The following is a 22,559-nucleotide window of genomic DNA, read 5'->3' on the forward strand; positions in this document are numbered from 1 at the left end:
GCCAAGGCGTCAACAGTTTAATATCAGTGGCACAGTGTTACCGCGCTGTGAAGACTGGCCAGAAACTGTCCCCCCCCACCCCCTTCCCTGCCTGCCCAGTAGCGTAGCCGGCTCCCTGCCCAGTAGCGTAGCCAGAAATTTTTTTCGGGGGCGCTGAGCTGGGCTGGGATATTCATGACTTCGGGTACGGAGGGGGTTAAAGTATTTGTGTAGGCAGGGCCCGGTTAACCTGAGGGCTGAAGGAACTGTTGCCCGGGCCCCAGGCTGTCAGAATGTTAGTGGTTATCAATTTTAGTCGATTCACGCTGCCACCATAAATGAAAAACGAATAACATCTTTTTCCAGTTTCCGGGGTCAGCACCCCCCTTGGCCGCCTGACAACCTGGGGAGAGCAGAAGGGATACTTCGAAGGGCCTTTTCTTTTCATTTCATTTCATTTATTTACTTTCAAGGCCTTAGCATTACAGAGAGGAAAGGCGAAATAAACACACAGTAGTAATAAACGTCATCATAAACACAACAGCACGGTTACAAAAAATGGTTACAGTTGCCACATTTGAAGCGGACGGTGTCGGTGATCAGGGCGATGGCGGCAGGGAGGTGGTTCCAGTAGACGCAAGTTTTGGGAATGAAGGAGTTGAAATGTAAATTAGTGTGGCTGCTTGGCACGCCAACCTTGTACTGGGTGTCGCTGTGGGAAGGAGTTTACGATGGTGGCAAAAAGAAAGAATCACTGAGAGAAGAGTTAAAATGATAAATCTTATCAGAGACAGAGACAAGACATTTTATGATGAAAGGAAAGATTTGTTTTCAGTAGGCATTGGCCTTCTCGTTTCCTTCCCTTTTTATCGGAGCTCCCTCTATACAAGCTGGCGTTTGCGAGCTTGCTCTTCGTACAAGAGCATGCCAAAGCGACGGAATGTAATGCGGCCTCCCTTACCCCTCGTCGGAGGTGGCAAAGCCGTCAACGTTGGCGGCCCCGTTCAAGTCCCTTATTGAGACTTGGTGGAACGACCACCATGGCATTCTCTTTTGTGCTGGAACCCTTTTGGCATGTTTTATGCACAATGGCCGGCCTGTAGTTAAAGGGGCACTGACACATCAAAATCATATTTTATTTTACTATCCGAAACGATTGAAAACGATGCCTGGACATTACCCTCAAAATTTGAAACTTGGGAATTCCGTATTTCTGAATTAAAAAAAACAATTTTCAAATGCCGAATTTGAAGTTCCCGCGCGACCCGCGCCAGTGCAGTGAGTCAAATTTTGCGGTCTCCTGCGACTCGACTTTCTTTCGGACCTCCGCTCCACGCTATGAAGCTAAGCGCCGTTGCTACCGCGACCCGAAGAGAGGAGGAGGCGAGCAGGCGAGATAGAAGGGTGCCGGCGCGGGAAAAAAACCGGTTTCTTCCCCTGACTCGCCGATAATCCTCTGCTCGAGCGCCGCCAAGTTTTCCGAGGTTCCCGAGGGAGCATACAAATCCAGGAAGCGACATCACACCGAAATCTTATTTTCAGTATTTCAAAAAGAAAGGCCGTAGTGCGTTCGTAATTGCGTTAAAAAACGTGTTTTACGATTGCCGTTATTAAAGAGACCATGAAATGACTTTTTTACTTTTTCCAGATAACTTTTACAATAAACCGTCAATGTTCACTGAATGCCGAACAGGCATCCGTTTTCGTCTCGGTTTATTAACTTCTACACAAAAAATTAATGAAGTATCGACTTTTTCTTGACCGCAAAACAAGCCGTGACGTACGATGTTTCCGGAACCGGAAGTTCTCTCTGCAGTAGGAGATGGGAGCGTTAGCGAGTTGGGGTGCGCCGGTGGGTTTTACTGCGCCGATGTCACCGACGTATTTTCTGAATCGGCGCCTCTCATCGCCGCATCGCAGCTGAGCGAAATTCAATGAGATACGTTGCGTAGAGCGACAGCATGGGACTAGTCCCATACGCCGGTATGCCTGTTGGGAAGTGCAGCAGGAACAATTTGCCGCGGCGTTTTTCGCGGTCTCGGAGATGCAGGAGCGAGCCGACGTTAAAAAAGATACGTTTGAACTGTCAGCAAGAGCCACGTAAATACCTGTTCACACTCGGAGCGGACGCGCGCGTTTGATGAAGTGCTGTATTCGCGCTGTTGGTAAGCGCTTCGGGACCGATCTTTTACAATTGCAACTCGATACTGACGCGACACTCGGCAAAGAAAGGTTGGACCGGTATTGCACGTATACCTCCCACGAACTGTTACAGCTCGACAGTGACGTGCAGTCTGTCAGAATAAAAATGGCATACCAATAACAAAGTGTACATACCGTGCTACGAAGGTAATCCATACAGCGTTTATTTCAGCTCTATATCACACAAAACAAGGAGAGGATCGACGAGGGTCCCTTTTCGACGAGTGTTCGTCAACACTGCCTGGGAAAACAAGGGGAAGAGATTGACCTCACCTCTTAACCTAAAATTGAGGTCAGCGATCAAACTATAATACGGAAGGGTCCACAAGGGTAGCGCGGGCATATTCCATTCAGTACGCCAGCCGGTCGTAGGCAGACGGTCTTGCGACGAAGCAACGCTGCGCCGAGTCGAGTGCCTGCTAGGCCTATATTCGGAGAGCTTCGTCGGAGCGGGATTCGCGGCTGTTGTCGCTCTTCTCGGGTGTTTGTGGATCCAGCGTTCTTGTTCGTCGTGGTTTGTTTTAAGTACATTTCTTTCTTGCTGCTTGAAGTCGGCACGCGCGAGATGAACACGTAGAAAAATAAACGTTCAGTCAGTCAGAGTTTTGAGAGGAAGGAAACCAAAGCAAATAACCGTTCTGAACTTGGCCCTGCCCTACTGCGCACGCGCAGTAGTTGCTTCGTTTACCACACGATAGATGGCGCTTGGCTCCATTATCAAATTTGGCAATTTTCGCCACACATCTCTAATTATGCTACAAAATGTGGATCTGAATATTATTTAACAAAACTTTTAGGAAACATTCGCCGGCTATTTATTGTTTACGATCGCGGTGGTGGTGAGGTAGGCTCTTACCCAATAGGCGATGTGGATTCGGCTGACGTGCACCGTTTCTGCGTATGCATCGTAGTGAAAAGGCAGAGCTTTCGAAGTAAAGAAGTCGCAAAAGAGTCCAGTTTTCTTTTTTTTTTTGGCTCCCTAGTCTTGTGTTTTTGTGTTCCTTTTCACACCTTTTACGACGTGCGGTGGATGAAATTCGATTTTAAAATCATTTCATGGTCCCTTTAAATGTTATAGAAAGGTCGCCTACAAAGCTTCTAAATTTCCTGATTTTTGACGTCACCGATCAAAAGAAGCAAGGAGGCGACCTTTGTCCGGAAGTGCTCTTTTTAGCCTCGACCGCAAGGAGCAAAAGCGAACAATAGCCTCGAACCCAGACGCTCACGGGGAGGGGGGGCTGCGTCGGCTTGCGCCGCCGCTTCTCGTTGAAGGTTTCTTCGCTGGCGTGCCGACTGCCATTTCGCCGGCATCGGTCCTGTTTACCGCGGTATGTGAGTATAGTGCCCGTAATGTGAGAGCCGTGTGTCCATACGCCACTTTGCCGCTGTTGGTTTCCATCTAGCCGAGCCAGAAAACATCTCGCGACGAGTTGACCACGCCGCGAGTGACGAAGAAGCCAACATGGCGACGGTTTGTGCGATTGCTTTGGTGGCTCCGGTGTTGAGTGTCTTCAACGTCCTCGTGAGAAGGTTCCCCTGCCCTTCGAAGTTATTGCAAGCACCACGAAAGATGTGGAATCATCGTCTCAACTACAAATAAGCAGGCCTTCACGAGCAACAACGGTGCCGAGCAGGCGCTCGGCACAGTTGCGTCAGGCTCACGCAGCCAGCGGCACAGTTGTGTTGGTTGTGTCGTCAGATGTTCAACAACGCCGAGGTATTTTCATTTATCATTGGGAATGGCTTCAAGAGTGGGAAATTAATCTATTTCGCGGATTGTTAACGCCGAGGCGAGTGTCCTCCGTTGCAGTGCCGTCGTCGCGCAAAGTGCGGAGAAAACCGGGTGGCGATGGCGGCGGTGCTCTTTGATCTTGCGCCGTCGGGTTCATGAAGTCCGGAGTAAACGTACGTACGTGCGTCTGCTGGATCGGTGTTTTGGACTTCCTCAAAACTCTTTCTCACGCGCATTTTCCTTGTGAAGCTTAGTAGCTCATTACACCTCATCGTCGACTGCGCTCATTTGACTACGACGGACGAGCCTGCGTGATGTGAATTTCACTGCCTAAGATCCTTGGTGTGCTGTAACGAGGGCTAATAAAATATCACCGCGAACTTCTGAATTAATGAAGTTTCGTGATAACTGATCGCCTGTCACAATATTAATCAGTAGCGTTCCTAGACTCCGCCCCCACAGGCACCGTGCTTCGTTGCCCGATAGTAAGTGTTTCCTGGTACCTCGTAGAATTCCAGCTCCCACTTCAAGTAAGTACCATCCTTTATAACTGGCAATTAATAGTTTCGAACCCAGACGCTCGCAGTGTGTGTGTGGGGGGGACGCGTGTGAACATACTCGGAGACCTCGTTTACGCCGCTTCGCAGCGGCAGACAAGGCGCCACATTACAAAAGGAAGCTAATCCGAGCTGTCTATGTGACTAGACCCATTCGCTAGTCATTCGATGAAACGTCGTGGTCTCGTTTTCATTCGCTAAAACGGCGTTCGATCAATTGAACGCCTCCCACTTATTTCGGCTCGGGAGAGCCGCGCTGCCGCAGAAAGGCAAGCAGATCGCGAAAATGGGTCTCAAACGTGCCACGAATGTAATGTCGTATACAAGAAGCCAACAATCAAGCATTTGAAAGCTACAAGAAAGCGGTAGCGAAATATTTACTACGCAATGAACCCGGACTGAAACGCGGATGTCAAGGGTCAGCAGACACCGAGAACATTTAAGAACAGAAAGGTTTTCTCTTGTTTTCTTGATCGAGATGGGTTCTCGAATGTTCACGACATCTTATCTGTTGAAGAACGGGTCGCGGAGGCTTCTGGTGAAGACATCGTTCACGATGTGCCGGTGCATTCGGACAGCCTGCCGCATCCAGCTCCCCAAAGCAACGCCGCCAACGCAGCCCCCCCCCCCCCCCCCTCCTGCCTGCCAGTTCTTTCCGCGTGGTGGCGCGAGCGTAGATAAACATGGCGGCGCCCCGGAATTGGCGCGGACACTGGTCTATTAGCCCCGAGAGCGAACACAAGCGTCGCTGCGGTCGCCGCCCCCTTATTGGGTGAGGTGTACCGTGACGTCAGCGCGAGTACCCCGCTCCGCGATCTCGCATCGGGTTGCTTCCCAGCACCGGTTTCCTGGTTTGGCGTTGTGTGCCGCAAGCTCTTCGAGGAGCCGGACTTCGTTTACCCGGTGTACAAGACGTTGAGTTAGGTTGATATTAACGTGCTTCCGTACATTTTAAGAGCCTGCTTGTCCCTTTTACCTTTAAAATTGGGTTACAAATCCCGAAAACTATCGGCGGAGGCAATTACGCCGATGAACCTCCCCGTCCGTCCACACGACGCAAGGCAATCTTGAGAGGGGTCGGTGAAGCGGTGACGCAAGTGTTTCAGACGCTGGAATTCTGTTCCTTGCATGTTCATAATTTAGGACGATATTACATCCCGCTTTCAAGGCATCCGAAGCGGCCTTTGTATCATGGGCCTTTCGGTGGTCGGCAAATTAGCTCGCGACCCCGACTCTGCGCTGCCACTCTGCATGCGCTTGTTCGCAGATGTTTTAAAGGCCCTGCGTCTGATGATCTTTAAAGTGCTCATAGAACAGGGTTGTTTTACATAAATGTAGCTTCTTCCTGAATCAATTATATAGTTTATACGCGTATGCAGGCATATTTCTTAGAGGATTCACAATTACTGGAAATTAGTTTGTATGGTAGCAGCAAAAACGGCCGAATTTCCCCCAGTTGCCTCTATGATATGTAGTAAACTGCCCAAAATATGCACAGCAATAGTACCGTAATTTGGAATGTTTATACTTCTTCCTGACATTATTTATTCCACCCTTTGGTATTCAGAAAATACACCGTTTAGTCTGAATTGTCATTTCCATTTAAGAGTCACTGCCGCAGGTCCCCAAAAGCTTCCTCAGCCTCCAAACTCCCTGCAACTGGACTCTCTGACAACAGAGGAAAACAGGAGTAAAAGCAAGCATTCGAACGTCTGTCCAGTGGTAGATGCATCACTGGTAGCAGAAAATGTGGAACCTGTGAAGGGCGACAGTCTGCGTGAGAAAAGCTTCTGGTACTTTAGCTTCAGGACAATTCGATTTAAGTAAAATCTCAATTTTAGGGCTTAATGGACTAATAACGGGCTAGACACCATAACTTACGTTTGTTATATATTACTTGAGGATTGATATAAACAAGTCCACAGATACCACCCGTGTAGTCCATTGAAATACTATCCGAATCCAGCAAAGGTCAGGTGCGAGCAATGTATATAATAAATGTTCCTTGTTTGTTTTTTTACTTTGCCCCTGCACTTGGGCTGTCTTACTTGTGATTCTCTCCCCATGGCCGAGACTGTATTTAGCACGTTGCTCGAGCAGCATGCAGCTTTTCTGCTTCGGCGATTTTGTTTAAAGACAGAGATACAAAAAAAAAATAGTATACATAATTTGCCAATTCATTCGGACTATCAGCAGCGTTTATTGTGCAAGATGTAAATTTGTATTGATGCCCCTGCAATTGTGGCCATATTTCTATATTTTCACATACCAGCTGTGGTTCATGCGTTGCCTGGCCGGTCAGCCATGGTTAAAATGTTCGTTGAAGTTTCGCCTGTAGCTACAGGCCATACCTCAATAAAGGCATATATAAAAATTTACACTTCCTACGAAAAACACGCCAAAAAAAAAATTAAATAGAAACGAGCGCGCCGACAGTTAGCGTCGTCACAGCCTCCACAGGGCGAGCGGGGCGAGTCGGGGAAAAATTCTCTCCTCGCCGTGACGTCACCCCGGTTCGCCGTAAGGGGGCGCCAGGCGAACTTCTCGGGGCTAATAAACGCCAAAAATAAAAAAGCGCGCGCGCGCGCGGAGAAATTTTTTTTTCGCGATGCGGTTTTTTTTGCGTGTCTATGTCTACAACTTGCATCGTTTTAGACAATAAAAAAGAATACGACCTTTGGGGTGTCAGTGCCCCTTTAAGCAAGTGCCGCTAAATATTTGCGTCTCCAGCTCGACGCTCGCCCTCCCGCGGCGGAAACTGGAAGCGCTCTAGTGAGGGTCCCCCGATTCTCCTGTTCAGCGGTCATTGTCATTGTCATTTTCATTGTCATATTTCTTCGCGCGTTTAAAATTGGATCATAAGCAACAAATTATATTAGAGCTTGAAGAATTACTTATTCAAATATGTGAATTTTAATATTATTATTATTAATAGAAATCGCGGCAATGTATGCCTCTAATTAACGCCAAGATCACGAGAATACTCTATTTAACCATAATAGTCTTTCCTGAAAGGTATAATTCTGATTTCTTTTAGCATAAAAAACTCTGACATAGTTATCAAGATAGACAAACAGCTAAACACTGGATGTAATATGAAATCCTACGCATCACGCGGTGCTATAAAAACACACACACACTTCAGCTGTCTGACTTGGATTCCGTCTTGGGTTGTTGCAGTGAGAGCAGCGTTTATTAGTTTATGCGTTTCGTGGACATATTGTAAAAATTGGAATTATTCTCTTATTCTTGTGCTGGGATAATTGTCATTATCTCCCATGGCTATTATCTGAGCGAGAAAGAGGCAGCGACAACGAACAGATATCAGCACTGATTTTTTCATCAACTACGAATATCAGCCTGGATCGAACAGTATGTCACAAAATAAAAGTTTCCGCGAACAACTTTTCTAAGTAAATAATTACGATGTGAGACACATCTTGAGTCATGAAAGAATCCTAAGTTAAGACCTCTGTCGATAAATTAAATCCAAAAGAGAGGTAAGTTTCGGTTTCGCTCCATAATTAAAACGCGCATCCTTCCGTAATTAATACGCTGAACACCGTTCTTGTTTTCAGGTTAAAGAGGTGACCTGCGCTCATAAAATATTAGCTTCCTCGTATTACCAGAAATGTTTTATGTCGCTCAGTGAAGCCAGCACACTAGACAGGCTCAACAGCGGCACGCATCTCTGACCCTCACTAAACCGGCCATCTTGGAAAATAAGTGGCGCCACCTATAGTTAGTTGGAGTCGCGAAAAGACTGCTTGAGCAGCATATATGGTAGACTTTTTTTCCAACCTTTTATTTGATTAAAGTTTATGTGCAGTTTACGCCACAACGCAAAGTTTATAACAAGCAAAGAGATAATGGTACACGTTTTGGACCCGGACTGCATAACCACCGACAGACGCCTATAAAAAAAATCCTGCTCTTGAGATGACACCCCGCAACAGTTTTCGATAACCATTGGCTGCAAGCAATTGCTCTGGAGTTGGTGTTGGATTTGCCAGTGCGAGTGCATACTTTTTCTTCAGACTGATATGAGTACTACAATGCCTTCACCAACCTCTGAGGTATGACCTTATTCTTTAACTACATCCAAATGACCACTAAATTACTATATTTGGAAGTAATGAGATGACTACTAGAACTGATTGACACATTTTACAGCATGTGTACACTCTGTAAAATGTTGAATCTCAATTTTCGTCACATATTCTTTTAATGTCAATGTGCTCGAACAGCAGGGTTTATTGTGTCAGAATGGTATGCAGTTTCTCTTGTGGATTAGATGTAGAAGTACGTTTGACACACAAGGGTTCAGTTATCAAGAGCTTGGATGAGGTGGCTATCGGAAACAACAAGACTTCCTCAACCAGCGAAATTTTCTTTGCTTGTGTTGCTCCTTTTACTGTTCATGTCAGTAACCCCTGAACAAAGGGGTGGTTCGACAACTTATTGTTCGTAAAATGGAAGCTCTTTAGTTTTCAACATCTGAATATGTTCCCCCATTTTTATTGATTTGAGTTTTATACATAAAAGCTATACTACAATGTGCCGGAGCAGTTGGTTATTTGCAAAGCAAATTCTGATTAGCAATCAAACTCCGCCTCATTGCCAGCAAGGGAAGCTTGAATTACATTAGATTCATAAATCTAGAAGACGAAAAAAAATCTTACAATGAAAAGAGTTTAAATTTTGCAAGATGGTGAAATGTACATAATGGAGGCGTAATTGTTTCCTTCATCCCCATCATTGCCATGGTCATCATTATCAGCAGAGAACTTGTAACATCCTTGGCCGAGGGCCCAAAAATGCCATAATGCGGCACTGTGTGTAGGGCTGACTCCATAATCTCCTCCCCCCCCCCCATGGCTATGCCACTACCCCTACCCCTTGTTCAGATGCCACTGGCTTTTGGGTAACCCTCCTTCGGAATCGCGCTTCTTGGCTGCTTTAATTGCCTTGTCTTTCTTTCCCAGATGGATGGTGGTTGCAATATACCCCCTCCCTTCATAGACATCTGAAGTTGTACAATTTCGTATTTTGGGAGTTCATACATAATACCCGTAACCATTTGCAGTGTGCGGCCCGGGTGTGGGAGACTACGCACCCAAGGAGAAGCACAATGCGCTGTGTGCGAAATTTCTCGCAGCAGAACGCTTCAGACATGACTCGGGTAAGACAAGCTCCTATCGATGTTCAGTGGCGCCTGCATGGAGATGCAACCCGATAATGCAGCTGACCTGAACCGATCGAACGTTGTTGGTATGCCTCACTCGCGGGTTTGGAAATTCCCTTTAATGAAAGCTTGGGCTTGGCATGGAAGTAGTTTGTGAAGATTCAGCAAAGGTGGATACATGGGCCTGTAGTAAATTTAAATATAGTCAGTACAGTATTTATCGGCCACGATTGATCTTGGAGCAGTTGTCATTGTGCTATCTGTTTTTTTTAGCCAGCTTTTTATTGTTTTTAGTGCTACTCCATGAAAATCGTTCTTTTCCCACCAATACAGGGACGCCGGAAGTATATCGTGAGTGGGGGGGCTAAAGCCATGTTCCTTTTTGTCGTTTTTTGTATGATGTACTATTTTTTTTATTTTTTTTTTACTAAAAAGAATTTAAATATTACGATCTGAGTTTCGTTTGAGAGAAAACACTATCCTAGCGGGTTCGTTTTTGTCCCTTTCACTAGGTCCTGTGCGGTTTCTATTTTCTGCATGAGAAAACAATTTTCTTACGCGGTGCTCCTAATTGCTAAATACTGTATATCATCAAGAAGGAACTGTACATAATAAGTTTTCAGAAATCACTTCTTTATTGATGGGCTACAAATTCATATTAAGGCAAGATGGTATTTTCTCTGTTTATATATACAGGGGAACATCTTACCTTGAGAATCTCCGCTTCCTAGGCATGTACGCTTTGGGGCTGGTAGGAAGAAGCTGGTGATCTTCTTTGGATGGCCAGACATTGCATGTAATGCTGGAGTCGAAGAGACACTGACTGACGCTGACTGCATACGCCTCTGACGGGTTGGACCCTCCCGATGTCGTTGGGAGGGTAGGATCAGCCCCGATGATCTTGGAGCTTGGTGGCGGGCATGTTGTTGAATGATGCTCTGACTCGCTGCTTCTCGTAAACTTCAACGTTTATCTAAACGCATTCAACTTGGACGACCACCTCTTTGGTTCCGAGTCTCAAACTCCGCTAATTTCATTTCTCGCTTTTCGCATCACAACTCTAACTTTCCCTCGCTCTCGAAGGAAGAGCCAATAATTTCAAACCTGAAGATCATCACGTGCTCTCGACCGGACCAGTCGCCGGCAAGGACATCTTGAGACCTTCCTAAACGAAAACAACCGTCAAAGCTCGTCAAATATGACAGAAAGCGTCCGGTCCGAGGCGACAATCTGGCGCCACACATGTCTCGTCGCAGTATCCCCCAAGCTACGACAACAGCAACACCAACAAAACTATAATCCCCGGGCTCTAGAGGACCCCATACTAAGCCCCAGTTGGCCCCCGCGCGCCACTCCCCGGCCTTGCCACGGGCAGATCGGGTCCAGCTTGCTCTAAACCCTCGTAGCCGCCGTGCTGATGGACGACAAACATTGGATTAAAAAAAAAAAAAAAAAAAAGCGCGCTCCCGAAATTAATTGTTCTTGTCTAAAATCTCTACGTGCGACAAGACTGTGCCTTGCTGCTCTGTGGCTTGCACCTACCGTGATGCCTTCGTGACGAGCGCCTGGCTGGCGTTATATCCCCGAACTATTCTTATGAGGGCAAGGGGGCTGAGCCCCCCCATAAGAATACTTGGCGGGGCTCTGGCCCCCCCTGCCCCCCCTCTTCCGGCGTCCCTGCACCAATAGATTAGATTAGAAGCGATTCTTCCATGCTGGTTACTCCATTTTATTACATTAGAAGCAAGTGTTGCATATGTCTCTGACTCAAAGAATTAAATTCTTGAATATTTTGGTTTACATGGGTTCAGCGTGAAAGAGAAAATATACAATTGTTGTGGAGAAGCACCAGTGTATATGTTTCATGTTGCATTTCAGGATCTGCTGGAACTGCAACAGCATGTGGAACCCCATTCAAGGCTCCCGCAACACCCATGCATGTTAGTATGCTTTAATACTGACCGCATGCCTTCTTGGATGTTTTTACAATGCGTGGTCCAGCCGTTGGAAGCTCCCACGTGTCAATGTTTGTGCGAGGTTAATGTCTTGTATATAGTCCCTGACAAGACAAGAACTGCAGGGCATGTCTCTTGAATATACGGCCTCCAGCACTCTCCATGCCTTGCTATGGGCCTTGACTGCACGTGTGCGCTAGAGGTGCACTAGACGCCGAAGTGTTGTCAAAGGTAGAAAGCTCGCGCTGGAGGCAGGACAACTAAACCTCTTCCCTGCCGTTCTGAATGAATGGATCGATGCTAACAGTTGTACCCTTTATAATGGGAGGTAGCTTGCACCAGAGCCGTCTGTAGAGAGAGTTTGGTCAATCGGAGGCACGGGCGGAGCCAGGGTGTGCGCCAGATGCAGAAAGAGGGCTTGACATGCTCCAGGGGTGGAACGGCTGCGCCATTTGCGCCATTTTGCACCAGACTCATTTGTCTGCGCCATCCTGCGCCATGTTGCAGAAACTGCGCCACAGCCAATACCTTGCGCCATTACGCATCACATCGCAAAGCGTGCGCCAAAAAAAAATTGTATCTTGCCTTGGTTTCGGTTTCCATCGACTCGATTGCCAACAATGAGCGTGTTTAGCTTGGTCGACATTGCAATCCTTTGTTCTGTTTATTCTCCCTGTGTATCCCGAGTCGGAAGCATGCGAAAAAACTCGGGGGCGGATTCCAAGCCCTGCAACAGCTGCGACTTGATTGTTCTTCTTCAACCATGAGTGGTTAAGCAAGTCGGCCGAGGTGAGGTCGAGTCGTTAATGGTCAGATTGCCTGAGGCTCTGTTGCCCGGGATCCGGACGTCACCCAGTTGGAAACAAATGAGCAAAAGATTCCTTTTAGTACTTCATCGTTGGAAGTTGGAACCGCATTCCCGCAAGATAAATCGTGATTTGATAGAACCGAAACGCGGTCCGATCCGAAACCTTGTTGGCCAGCAGCTCTCACGCGAGCGGTAAATCTGCTCGGCGTACTTTAACCTCGCTCCTGCTTATCGCTTCAAATATGGTAGCTCCGTTAATCGTAGTCTACTGCTTCGATATTGAGTTGCACAATAGAATAAACTCGAAATTTATTTTTCTGTTCCTCCACGCAACCGCACGCCCTTTGCTTGCGCACGTCACGTGGTTCGCACATATAATTACTATGTCGAGCTTTGTGGGTTGTGCGATAAGCAGTGCTGGTTAGCATTTTGAGCAGCTGAAAGCCACTCAGAAAATATCAATGACACTATCTTCAGAAACCTATGGTACTTACTGTTTGGTTCTCATCAAGGCTCAAAAACTTTCAAGTTTTTGCATCTGTTACACTGTTATTTGAACAACCTAAGTTCCTGACCACCCATGTTCATATCTGCTGCTAAGCACAACTGAAATTGATCCCGTGCTTGTCTAAGACACAAGCTGAAGTGCAATAAAGACTGATCTGAGCTGCACCTTGCCTGCTCTAGAATTTAGCTTTAGCTGCTCCCAACCTGCTCCAAAACAGCTGTTTCAGCTGCTCCCATGGCTGCTCCCAAGTACATTTCATGAGTTCCACCCCTGCATGCTCTCTTGGCCAACCAGAAGCCAAAAAGAATCCCCTAGCGGTGGTAGCGAAAAACAGCTTTAATAGTTTTAATAAGAGCATAAGAGTTAAATTAAGTAACCCTTTATGGTTGAAAATAGGGTGCACGTGATGTGTTGATCATGATCATGCAGAAAGAGAAACGAATGTGTCGCTCAATTTTGTTTTGCTCTGACGGCAGATTCCCGGCCCTTGGCGCTTGGTGTACATGTTATGTCAATTGTTCCGCTAGTCGTGGTCTTCCACCATGATTTTGGATAACCATGATTGAAACATTACGTGCACCATATTTTCAGTCGCCGAGAGTTACTCCGACGCACTTGTCAAGTTTGTTTCTTGCGACCACCGCCAGGGTATTATATTCGGCTTCTGGTTGGGCACATTCAAATTTGTGAAGACTCCTTGGAGCACACCCAGCCTGCTTTCGGCCAATGGTGTCTCCTCATTTGTCTCCTATACTTCCCAACGAATGGCCATACTCTCTAGATATATGGCTCTGGCTTGCACCACCTAAAGTGGAAGCCAAGAGTAGGATTCCTCCCCTCGCCATTCTGAGCCAATGTCCTTCCCCTTTGTATTTTTGTAAGTATCACCAGGCAGTGTGGGATATTGTTAGGGTGACCTCACCTTGTTACTGACTATGGTGACCAATGACCCACGTTGCACTGTAGGCCCAGACGGTGATTTGGCGCATGCGAGCTTCAACTTCTGCAGTGGGAGCTTGTGCGCAGCAGAAGCATGACCTAAGCCAGTATACCTTGCCAAGTAGTTTGATGGCAGGGAGCACAGTTTGTTGCTTTAACGAATGGTGGCTGTAGATGTTCACTCCAAAATGCTGCAAGCATCCCTGACGATCAGTCTCCCATCAATGAAGCTACGAAAATGCCAGCTGCAGGAACTCCAAACACTTCCACATTGATTGCACCATGAAGATTCGCAGGACTTATACCCACCCAAACTTTGGGAAAAAGGCTTGGAACTGGCCTTTTTTGCCAAAATTCATATCTAAAGTACTTTTCTGGAGTTCTAAATTTGATATCCCGAAGCCAGTTACGGTCGGAGGTTACTTTAGAAATGGGTGTTACGGTTATTGAGAGAATGAAATGGGTATACTGGGCAGCAACATGTTTGTTGCATCGCTTTGCTTTGCTCATAAATCCTTGCGTGCAGTGTAATTGGTTTTGCCCAAGGAAAAGCACATTTTCGTCCTTTTGCTTGTTGGTCACTCAAAGCTCTTGTGCAGAACTTGCAGCCTCTTTCTATATCATTTGCTCTCAAATAAAATTTAAAGCACTTTTTTTTTTTTTCTCTAAGTGTCCGGATAAACACACCTGCCACAAAATACTCTCCCAACAAAAATAAAAAGAATAAGTTAATGCATTATTTATGTTGCAAAACTTGTCTTATCGATTCCAAAAAGTCTACCAGTAGTCTATTTCACCGTCGACATCTTGAAATGGAAGCATGTTTTCTGGATCGCTCCTAATTCGAAGCAGGTTTCATGAGCTAAATATTGTGTCAAAAATATTTTCCTAGGAAAATGTTTTTTTTTTTTTGTTTTCTGGCACGCATCCAATTTAGACACTCAAAAGAAAATATATATTGTCAGACATTGAAGCGATTTTCTGCCGTTTTTCATGCCCTTGCTCAGCTGCCCAAGGAGAAGCTGCGCCGCAAGATGGCGGAGCTGCTACAGCAACTCGAGGACCGAGACCGGCTCATCTCCCAGCTGCGGGTCTCCAAGAACAAGCTGTCCGCGCACGTCGGCCAGCTCGAGGGACTCCTGCGCAACATGAAGAAGAAGATGGGGAGGAGCGTGAAGAACACCACAAACGCGGCCCTCTCAAGACAGCCCGGACCGGACGACGGCGCTGCCGAGAGCTTTGCAGAGGCCGACGTGCTTTCGAGAGATGCTGTGGAGTGCACCACGGAGCTCAGGCTGACCAAGGACACGCAGGAGCTGAGGAAAGAGCTCGGGGTCTTTGTGGAGTCGCTGGAAGACTAGACCGGCTACGCAGATGCGGCAGACCGGGACCAGGATGACCAAGGTCGGTAGGCTGCGTTTTCGCGGAGCTCCACGGTTTTTGTTTGTCGGCAAAGAAGGCGGCAGCCTCATTTTGTTATGCATGCGTGGGGACAGAGTAAAAGCTTAAGATGGTAGACTCGCCCGTGGGGAAAGTGAAAGCTCGATTCGATTCTCGCTTTTGGAGGTCTCATTCTTTGGCACCGTTCTTCGCATTGAAATGCGGATGAATACAAATGTGAGGTCCCGGCACAATAATTGATCGCGTTGCTTTGTACGCAGGTTTATTGTCTCGCTCGTAGAGGCAGGGTTTTGACAAACGAAGCTCCGTCCACTCCGTTTGGCGGTTGGCGAATGTCGGCTCTTATATTTGATTAAACAACGCGTATACTGCCAAGGTGCACCTAAAAGGGAGTGCACCTTGGCAGTTGGTTGCAGGTGCCACCACCGACGGCGTCTGTATCACGTCTCGTGAGGAAGTGCTGCCTGCTCTAACCACTTCTAAAGTCGCAGACAGAGGGTGAACGGCAGTTGTCCCACCTGCAGCACGAGTTCCCTACCTACGATAACGCTTTGTCGTCTCGCTCGTGCAGCCGAAGCAAGCCAGAAGGCAGCAAGCCTGCGCTAGAGGTTGGGTGTTTGAAAGACACCCTGACATTCTCACCTTGTCGTTGACTATTGGAAGTGTGCGACAAGAAGTGGCGCCACAGCGAGGCTCTTGGCAGCGGCATTTCGCGTAGATATCCCATGTAGCAGTTGCTAATCTATGTCAACTTACTTTGAGCACAGTGCCGTTGAAAATGTTTGGGGCCACCGTCGGCGCTAACACGGATCCCCTCCATGCGCTGGCAAAAACGGCAGTGATAATCTCGATCCCAAGACTAACGATCTGCAGGCAAGCGAAGAGCAATCTTGTATAATAGTAGGAGCAAAAAATACTTTTCATGTAGGCTTTACCTATTGCTGGCAGTATACTTCGTCTCGTGGTAACTTGGTGAACTGTGGAGGCTGCTGCCCCCGCAACCCAATAAGAGCGTCGGAGCAAGTCTTATGGTGACAGTCTACACTTTAGGCCACAGAGGCACCGTTACCGCCACAGCAACAGCGCTGCCTACGACTGAAAGTAGTTCCAGGCTTCTTTCTTCTTTTAACTACAATTGAACTCTAGCAATTCCATCTAATTATGGATATACACTACAACTCGCTTATAACGATAATGAGAAAACCCGAAATTTCAATCGTTATAACCAAATTTATTGTTGTATCTGGACTAGAAACTGATCATTTCCAGTCTAGAAACTTTAGAAACTGATCGTTAATAAGTGTTGCATCATGATAAGTGGGTTGCACTATATAAAAGAAAATAAGCAATAAATATTAACAAATTTTGATTTCTTTTCTTTTAATGTAGTTTTGTGGTTGGTGGCGATTGTAGCCGTGTAATCGACCACTTCCGCTTGAAAGGGATTTTGGAAAATGAGGCCTCGGAAGCGTTGAACGGGACTCTATGAACTCCTAAACATCACTGGTACATCAATATCTCAAATGGATAGCCATATTTTCCAAAAAGGGCACGATCAAACAATGACTATGAAGTCTCAATCCTCCTGGAACAGTTGAGAACGAGGGGAAGTAGCCTTGCTTTTCTCCTCTTCATTTCGGTTCACCAGCTTGAGGGGACGAGGCAAAGAGTAGAGGGAATGAAAATCGTGACGTCGGATGTCTCTTTGGCCTTATCGGTTGTGTTTGATCGTGCGCTTTTCCAAAAATATGGCCATCTGTTAGAGATCGCTGTGCGAGTGATGTTTCTGGGTTTTGCAGCGTCCCGCCTATCGCTCCGGTCTTGTTTTGTAAGCTCCGAATTTCGGTTCAATGTCCCTTTAAAATGTTGCCCTGGAATTAGTACCCGCCATAAATTTGCTGGTGAATTGAGCATACAATTGTCTCATGAACTGTTCCCAAAGAGCTTGCTACTCTAGCGGACGGCAACGTTGAGACGGCGGACATTAACCCGAAGTTCTTAGTTTTGCAGCAGACGACTCTTGGCCAGCAGACGACAGCTGGTTCCTCAACGAAGCGACCCACACGCTCCCACGACGTGATGTCACGTGCCTCGCTCAGACGCTCTTATTGGGTTGCGGGGGCTGTAGGCTCCACAGTTATCGTGGAACAGAGTATAGTGAACGTTGTCTCGTGGTTCTTTCGGGACAGTCGAGAATACAAGCACTTTGTAGGGCCATATTCTAGCACAGAAATACGAAAAATGTGGCGGTGTGTTGCCGTTTTGTCCGCCTACAACTCTGGGGGCACGATTGACCCTCCCAGCTCGGAGCAACTTCTGTGGGTCATACGACGTAAGAACTTATACACCAACTCATGTTTACAAACAAACGGGAGCGACCCCAGCGGACGCCACCGGCGCCGCGCATGCGCGATGGGGGTGTGGGCAAGAAGCTCGCCGTCGCCCATAAACAAACCATGGAAACGCGATGTTGTCGGCGTCGGTGTGAGTCCCCCTGCCCTTTTTCGCGTTCGAATTGTTGATTCTACGTCTTTCTGGCGATGACTATCTCGAGCGGCGTCAGCGAAATTACCGAGGCTCGTTACACCACAAAACTTCGCGTGAATAATGTGACATGTGGCGATTCCTTCCGCGTGGACGCCGCAGTACGAACGCTAAAGCCTGATTCGCATGATGAGATTTCGCTCGCAATTTTCAGTCGCGACGTCGCTCGGGCTGCAAAAGCGTGAACCGTAGCCGAGATGGTCGACGTCAATACTGAAAATCGCAAGCAGAATCGGACCAAGTGAATTAGGCATAACCATCGGTGATGGTCACTGGTAACAATGATCAACATCTCCTTGTATCTACTGTTTACATTGAGCCTGCTTACCAACCTTCAAATTTAAGTCTTTTGAGGCCTGCACTTGCTTCTTATCGCAAGTACCGGGCCATCATTTGGTCTACGGGCCGGCGTCGTCTAAGAGAGCAGACGACAAGCAGAAACGTTTGAAAGAGCAGACGACAGTTTAAACGATCGGGCGGCCGTTTGAACTTGAAGACGCACTGAACGTAGTCCGCAGGTGGTCCGCACGATTTGACGGTTTTCCAGCGTTCATGTTGCAGCAAAACAAATAAATCTAATGACCACAAGTATCCGTGAATTCAACCCAAAGTGCTTCCCGCACAAGCAATCGTTGTCCGACGGCATCTGCTTTTCCCTTTTTACGGCACATATCCAGATTCTTGGACGAACCGAGCACGTAAAAACTGACCTTCAAACCTTTCTAGACACTTTTGGTACAGCCCCAGTCGCGGCGTTTTGACGAAAAGGCTGGTTTTTGTCTGGTTCCTTTCAAAACAACGCAGGAATACACGTCTCGCATGGGGACTTCTGCCCACAGCCCCAGACCGGAAGTGCGACCGACGCGCCACCACCGCGCCGTGACGTAACAGAGATGAGTTTGTGTATAGTGACTCTGGACACGAACAAGTTTTCAATTGACAAGAAGCCGAACAGAGTCGGGCACGAGACCGAGAAACGCGGCTGCGAAAAGGTGCAGGTGCGGTCAAGACTGCGCGCGCATAGTGGAAGTCCGAGCGGGCAGCGCTGCACTGTGCGATGCAATGTTGATGCTGTCATTGGTATCGGCCCTGGTCCGTACCAGGCCCGATGAGATGCCTACCTGATCAGGCCCGGCCCGGTGAGAGGCCAAAGCATGCCTCATCTCTTAAATTCAAAGCTACCTTTGGGAGGTGTAGGTGCATTTGATTCGTTTAGCCTAATTGGCATGAAAGATGGTGTCATGGCATTGTGTCGGCATAAAAATGTGAATGTCAAGATGGGGATCTTCATAGCACTCCTTCAAAAGACGAAGAAAAGTTTCGAGATATTGTGGGACATGTACAAGTCAGTTTTTATGCAATCCAGTATGAACTAAAGTCACAATAAATTAGAAATTTTCAGCATTTGCGTATTTCCGGGCCTCAGCCAGGCCCGGGCCCAGAAACAATACATACTACTTTGCCTGGGCTCGGCCCGGGTCCGGAAACGACCTGTGCTACATGGCTCGGGCCGTGCACTCTTCGTAAAATAAGCGAGATCTGGCGTCGTGGTGGAAAGCATATTCCGTGCTGGAATACGCATTCGCATTGGAGCAGTCGTTTTAATATTTTTGAGTCTCCAATTTTGGCTAGTTTGTGGGAAATGCTGGTGAAACGACGGAAATGGTGCCAGTGCTGACCCTGAGGACCTCATCTGCAAACAGAGCATGCATTCTGCCTGTCGACTAATACCAACACTAATCATTTTAGCCTGTTAACCCAATTTCTGCTACATGTGTATGAAAACTGGCCCATTCGGTCGAACATTGCTTAGCGTTTACTAGCGTCTTCAGGTAACCTGAATTTCGTCTTCTCCTGAAAGCTTGAAAATAATGTTGCTTACTCCTGCTCTTTACTCATTAGAGGTGTCTTTATGCTTCCCACCTTGCCGATAGCTAAAAAACAATTTTTGTTCGTTGGATTTTTTTTTTTTGACGCAGTGAGCAAAATATTTTTTTGCAGATGAGATGGTGTCTGCTGAAAGGATCTATCAGGAGCAGGCGCACGATGAACTGCTGCAGCAAGTGAGCAACTTCATGGCTGAAATTTCGCTTCTTCGACAAGAGAAGGAAGAGATCCAGAAGCAACAAGAACAGCTTCAGAATCGGATGACTACATGGCAAATCGAGCAGACTGCAGCAGCCCAACAACAAACCGAGCTTGCTCAAAAACTCCAACAAGACGTCGATAATGCCAACGCCTCGATTTTGTGCCTCGAGGAAATGCTTCGCTTGAAAACTGATGAAATTGCCGAGGTTAGCAAGACGCTGGAGCACGAAAGGACCGAGCAGGCTCAAGCTACAGCAGTCAACCTTCAGCTGGGCGAAGATATCGAAAAGCTGATGTCACTGAAGGTTTCCCTGGAATCGGAACTAGCCACGGTAAAGGCACAGTGCGAGGAAATTGTTGTGGATCGTGAAGCCGCCGAAAACGTCTTCCTGCAGGCAAAGGACACCATCACTGAACTGAAGGAGCAACTTTCGTGCGCTTCAGATAAAGAAGACTGCTTGGTAGCGGAATTGATCGCCCTCAAGGCTTACCTCACAGTGGTGGAGACAGAAAAGCAAGAAATCAAGGAAGATCTCGCTTCAGTTCTCAAGGACGCCGACACTATGTCTGCCGAGACCAGCAAGTTGGGGATTGAACTTTGCACGCTCCGCAGCGACAAGTCTTCGTTAGAAGGCCAGGTGACCAAACTTGTTGCTGAGAAGGAGGAGTTGCAGAAGGAAGTGTCGATTCAAAGGGATCGAGCCGACGTCGCCTCGACAGAAGGAGAGAAGCTCAATACAAATTTGAGGATTCTAAAGGAAGAACAGCGGCTGCTAGAGGAGAACTTCCAAGCCCGAGAGAAGGTGATGCAAGAGCAGGTGGTGTTCCTCCAAGCAGAAGTGGAGCGGCTGAAGGGTGCATCCCGGGGCCTGCAGCAGGAGCTCGGCAAGGCGCTGAGCGACCTCTCTGCTTCCTACAACAGGGAACGAGAGACCAGGGAGCAACTTCATAACGTGGCTCTGGAGCTTGAAGAGGAACGCACTTGCAGTGCAACTCTGCACACTCAAATCGCTATGGGGGTCCGAGCTCTGACTGAGCTGCAGTCGTCACAAGAGCAGCTGCTGGGTCAGGTGCAAGAAACCGAGCACAGGGAGGCGAGGACTGCAGGGAAGCTGGAGTGCGCGCTGGCAGAGCTGCGTGCCGCAGCTGCCGAACGCACAGACTTGGCCAAGGCGTGCGACGACTTGCGCAAAGCGTCCGATTTGAAGGCGGAACAAATCGCCACCTTGGAAAGGAAGGCCAAGAGGTATGTGGTCGTTAGCCGGGAGCTGGAACAAGAGAATCGCCAGCTTTGCAAGGACCTCCAGGACTACTCCAAAAAGGATCGCGCGCACTACCCACTTTTATTTTCCTCTGTTCTTAAGTGTGTGGATACTATTGTATGCTCATTAGTCTGGTGGTCGGTATTGTGACAATTTGCGCCTGTCGTGCAGTTCTCGAAATGTTTGCTATGAAACTGTGCACTCTTGGGTGTTGTCTGACTGCCTATGATATAGCTGAGGTTCTATTTGCAGTGGTGGAACTGCTGTGCCAATTGCGCCAAACTGCCAGAACGAATTACCTGCTACATGCTGCTCCAAAGACTGCCTTTGTGCACAATTTGCGCAGTGTCTGTGCCAAAAGGAAGCTGTTCTCGAAAAGGAAACTGAAAGTGTCTTGCACGTGGCATTTTTAGCGATGCCACTGAAAATGAAGAAAGTACAGTTTTTTTATGCCTATGTATTATGTGCAAAGAGTAGGGCTGCATGAATATTCTAATTTTCTAATAGTAATTTCAAATAATATGTTATCCGATATTCGCTTCCACATTACTACGATATTAATACTTTTCGAAGTGTTGATTGCAGCGAGTTAGCCCCCTTGAGTAAGCTTCTCAAGCACTGGTGCACTGCGGAGAAGCAATACCCGCAGAGCAGACACAGCTATCTCGCGACTCGCTTCGCTGCAGCGCAGCCACACACTTAGGAGAAAAACGCACCTTCAAACTAGTATGGTGCATGCACGCACCTGGTGTATTAAAACAAAAAATAGAAAACTGCGATTGTTGATATTACATTGCAGTAATATCGGCATTTAACTGTGGTTATTATGCAAAGGCATATGTTAGGCAGCGATGTTCTAAAAACCTGTGTTCATTATTTTTTTTATTTTTTTTTTAACTCGAAATTAAAGAAAATATTTTCTTGTAGGATTTATAAATTCCCTCATTTAGGTATGGCTGGGCTCCTTTATATGCTTAATTTTATGTCATTTGTTGTTTCCTTGCCATCCCAATGTAGGTACTGGGCATTCTGAGGCTACAGTCTACAAATATAGCTAGATTAAATTTAACAGAGTTCACGAGTGGGCAATTAGGAGCTTAGGAACAACCCTCGTGAGTTCAGCTGAATTTTCATTTAAGCATGGTGTAACAGTAGTAAAATGCGTGGAACAATGTGCCACAACTTTCCAATATTCAATTAAAAAATATTCCCTCAAACCATAGTTCACTTTTAATTTGCTTCGAACACAAAATCCATTATTTGCACATGCCTAATGAAGAGTTAATTATCGGTTCTTGTGCAAACGGTGCTCACATCGATCACAATGAATAGCTAGCACTACTCGTTGCGATTGGTGAGATTAGCGTTGTGCTCTGCTTAGCTGCTCTATGAGCAGCAG

General features: G+C 47.1%; 1 protein-coding gene across 1 annotated transcript in view; it reads left to right on the plus strand.

Annotated features, from left to right (window-relative positions):
- The window catches only part of LOC121836241 (hyaluronan-mediated motility receptor-like), a 28,641-nt gene that overhangs the window by 466 nt on the left and 5,616 nt on the right, over positions 1-22,559 (plus strand). Inside the window, exons 2-5 of the mRNA XM_042291085.1 lie at positions 9,557-9,652; positions 11,534-11,595; positions 14,873-15,269; positions 19,812-21,228. Coding sequence (XP_042147019.1) covers positions 19,817-21,228 — 1,412 coding nt within the window. The 5' untranslated portion in view covers positions 9,557-9,652; positions 11,534-11,595; positions 14,873-15,269; positions 19,812-19,816. The remainder of the gene's footprint in view (positions 1-9,556; positions 9,653-11,533; positions 11,596-14,872; positions 15,270-19,811; positions 21,229-22,559) is intronic.

Source organism: Ixodes scapularis, unplaced genomic scaffold, assembly GCF_016920785.2.
Source record: "Ixodes scapularis isolate PalLabHiFi unplaced genomic scaffold, ASM1692078v2 PGA_scaffold21__2_contigs__length_744675, whole genome shotgun sequence".
Taxonomy (NCBI): Eukaryota; Metazoa; Arthropoda; class Arachnida; order Ixodida; family Ixodidae; genus Ixodes; species Ixodes scapularis.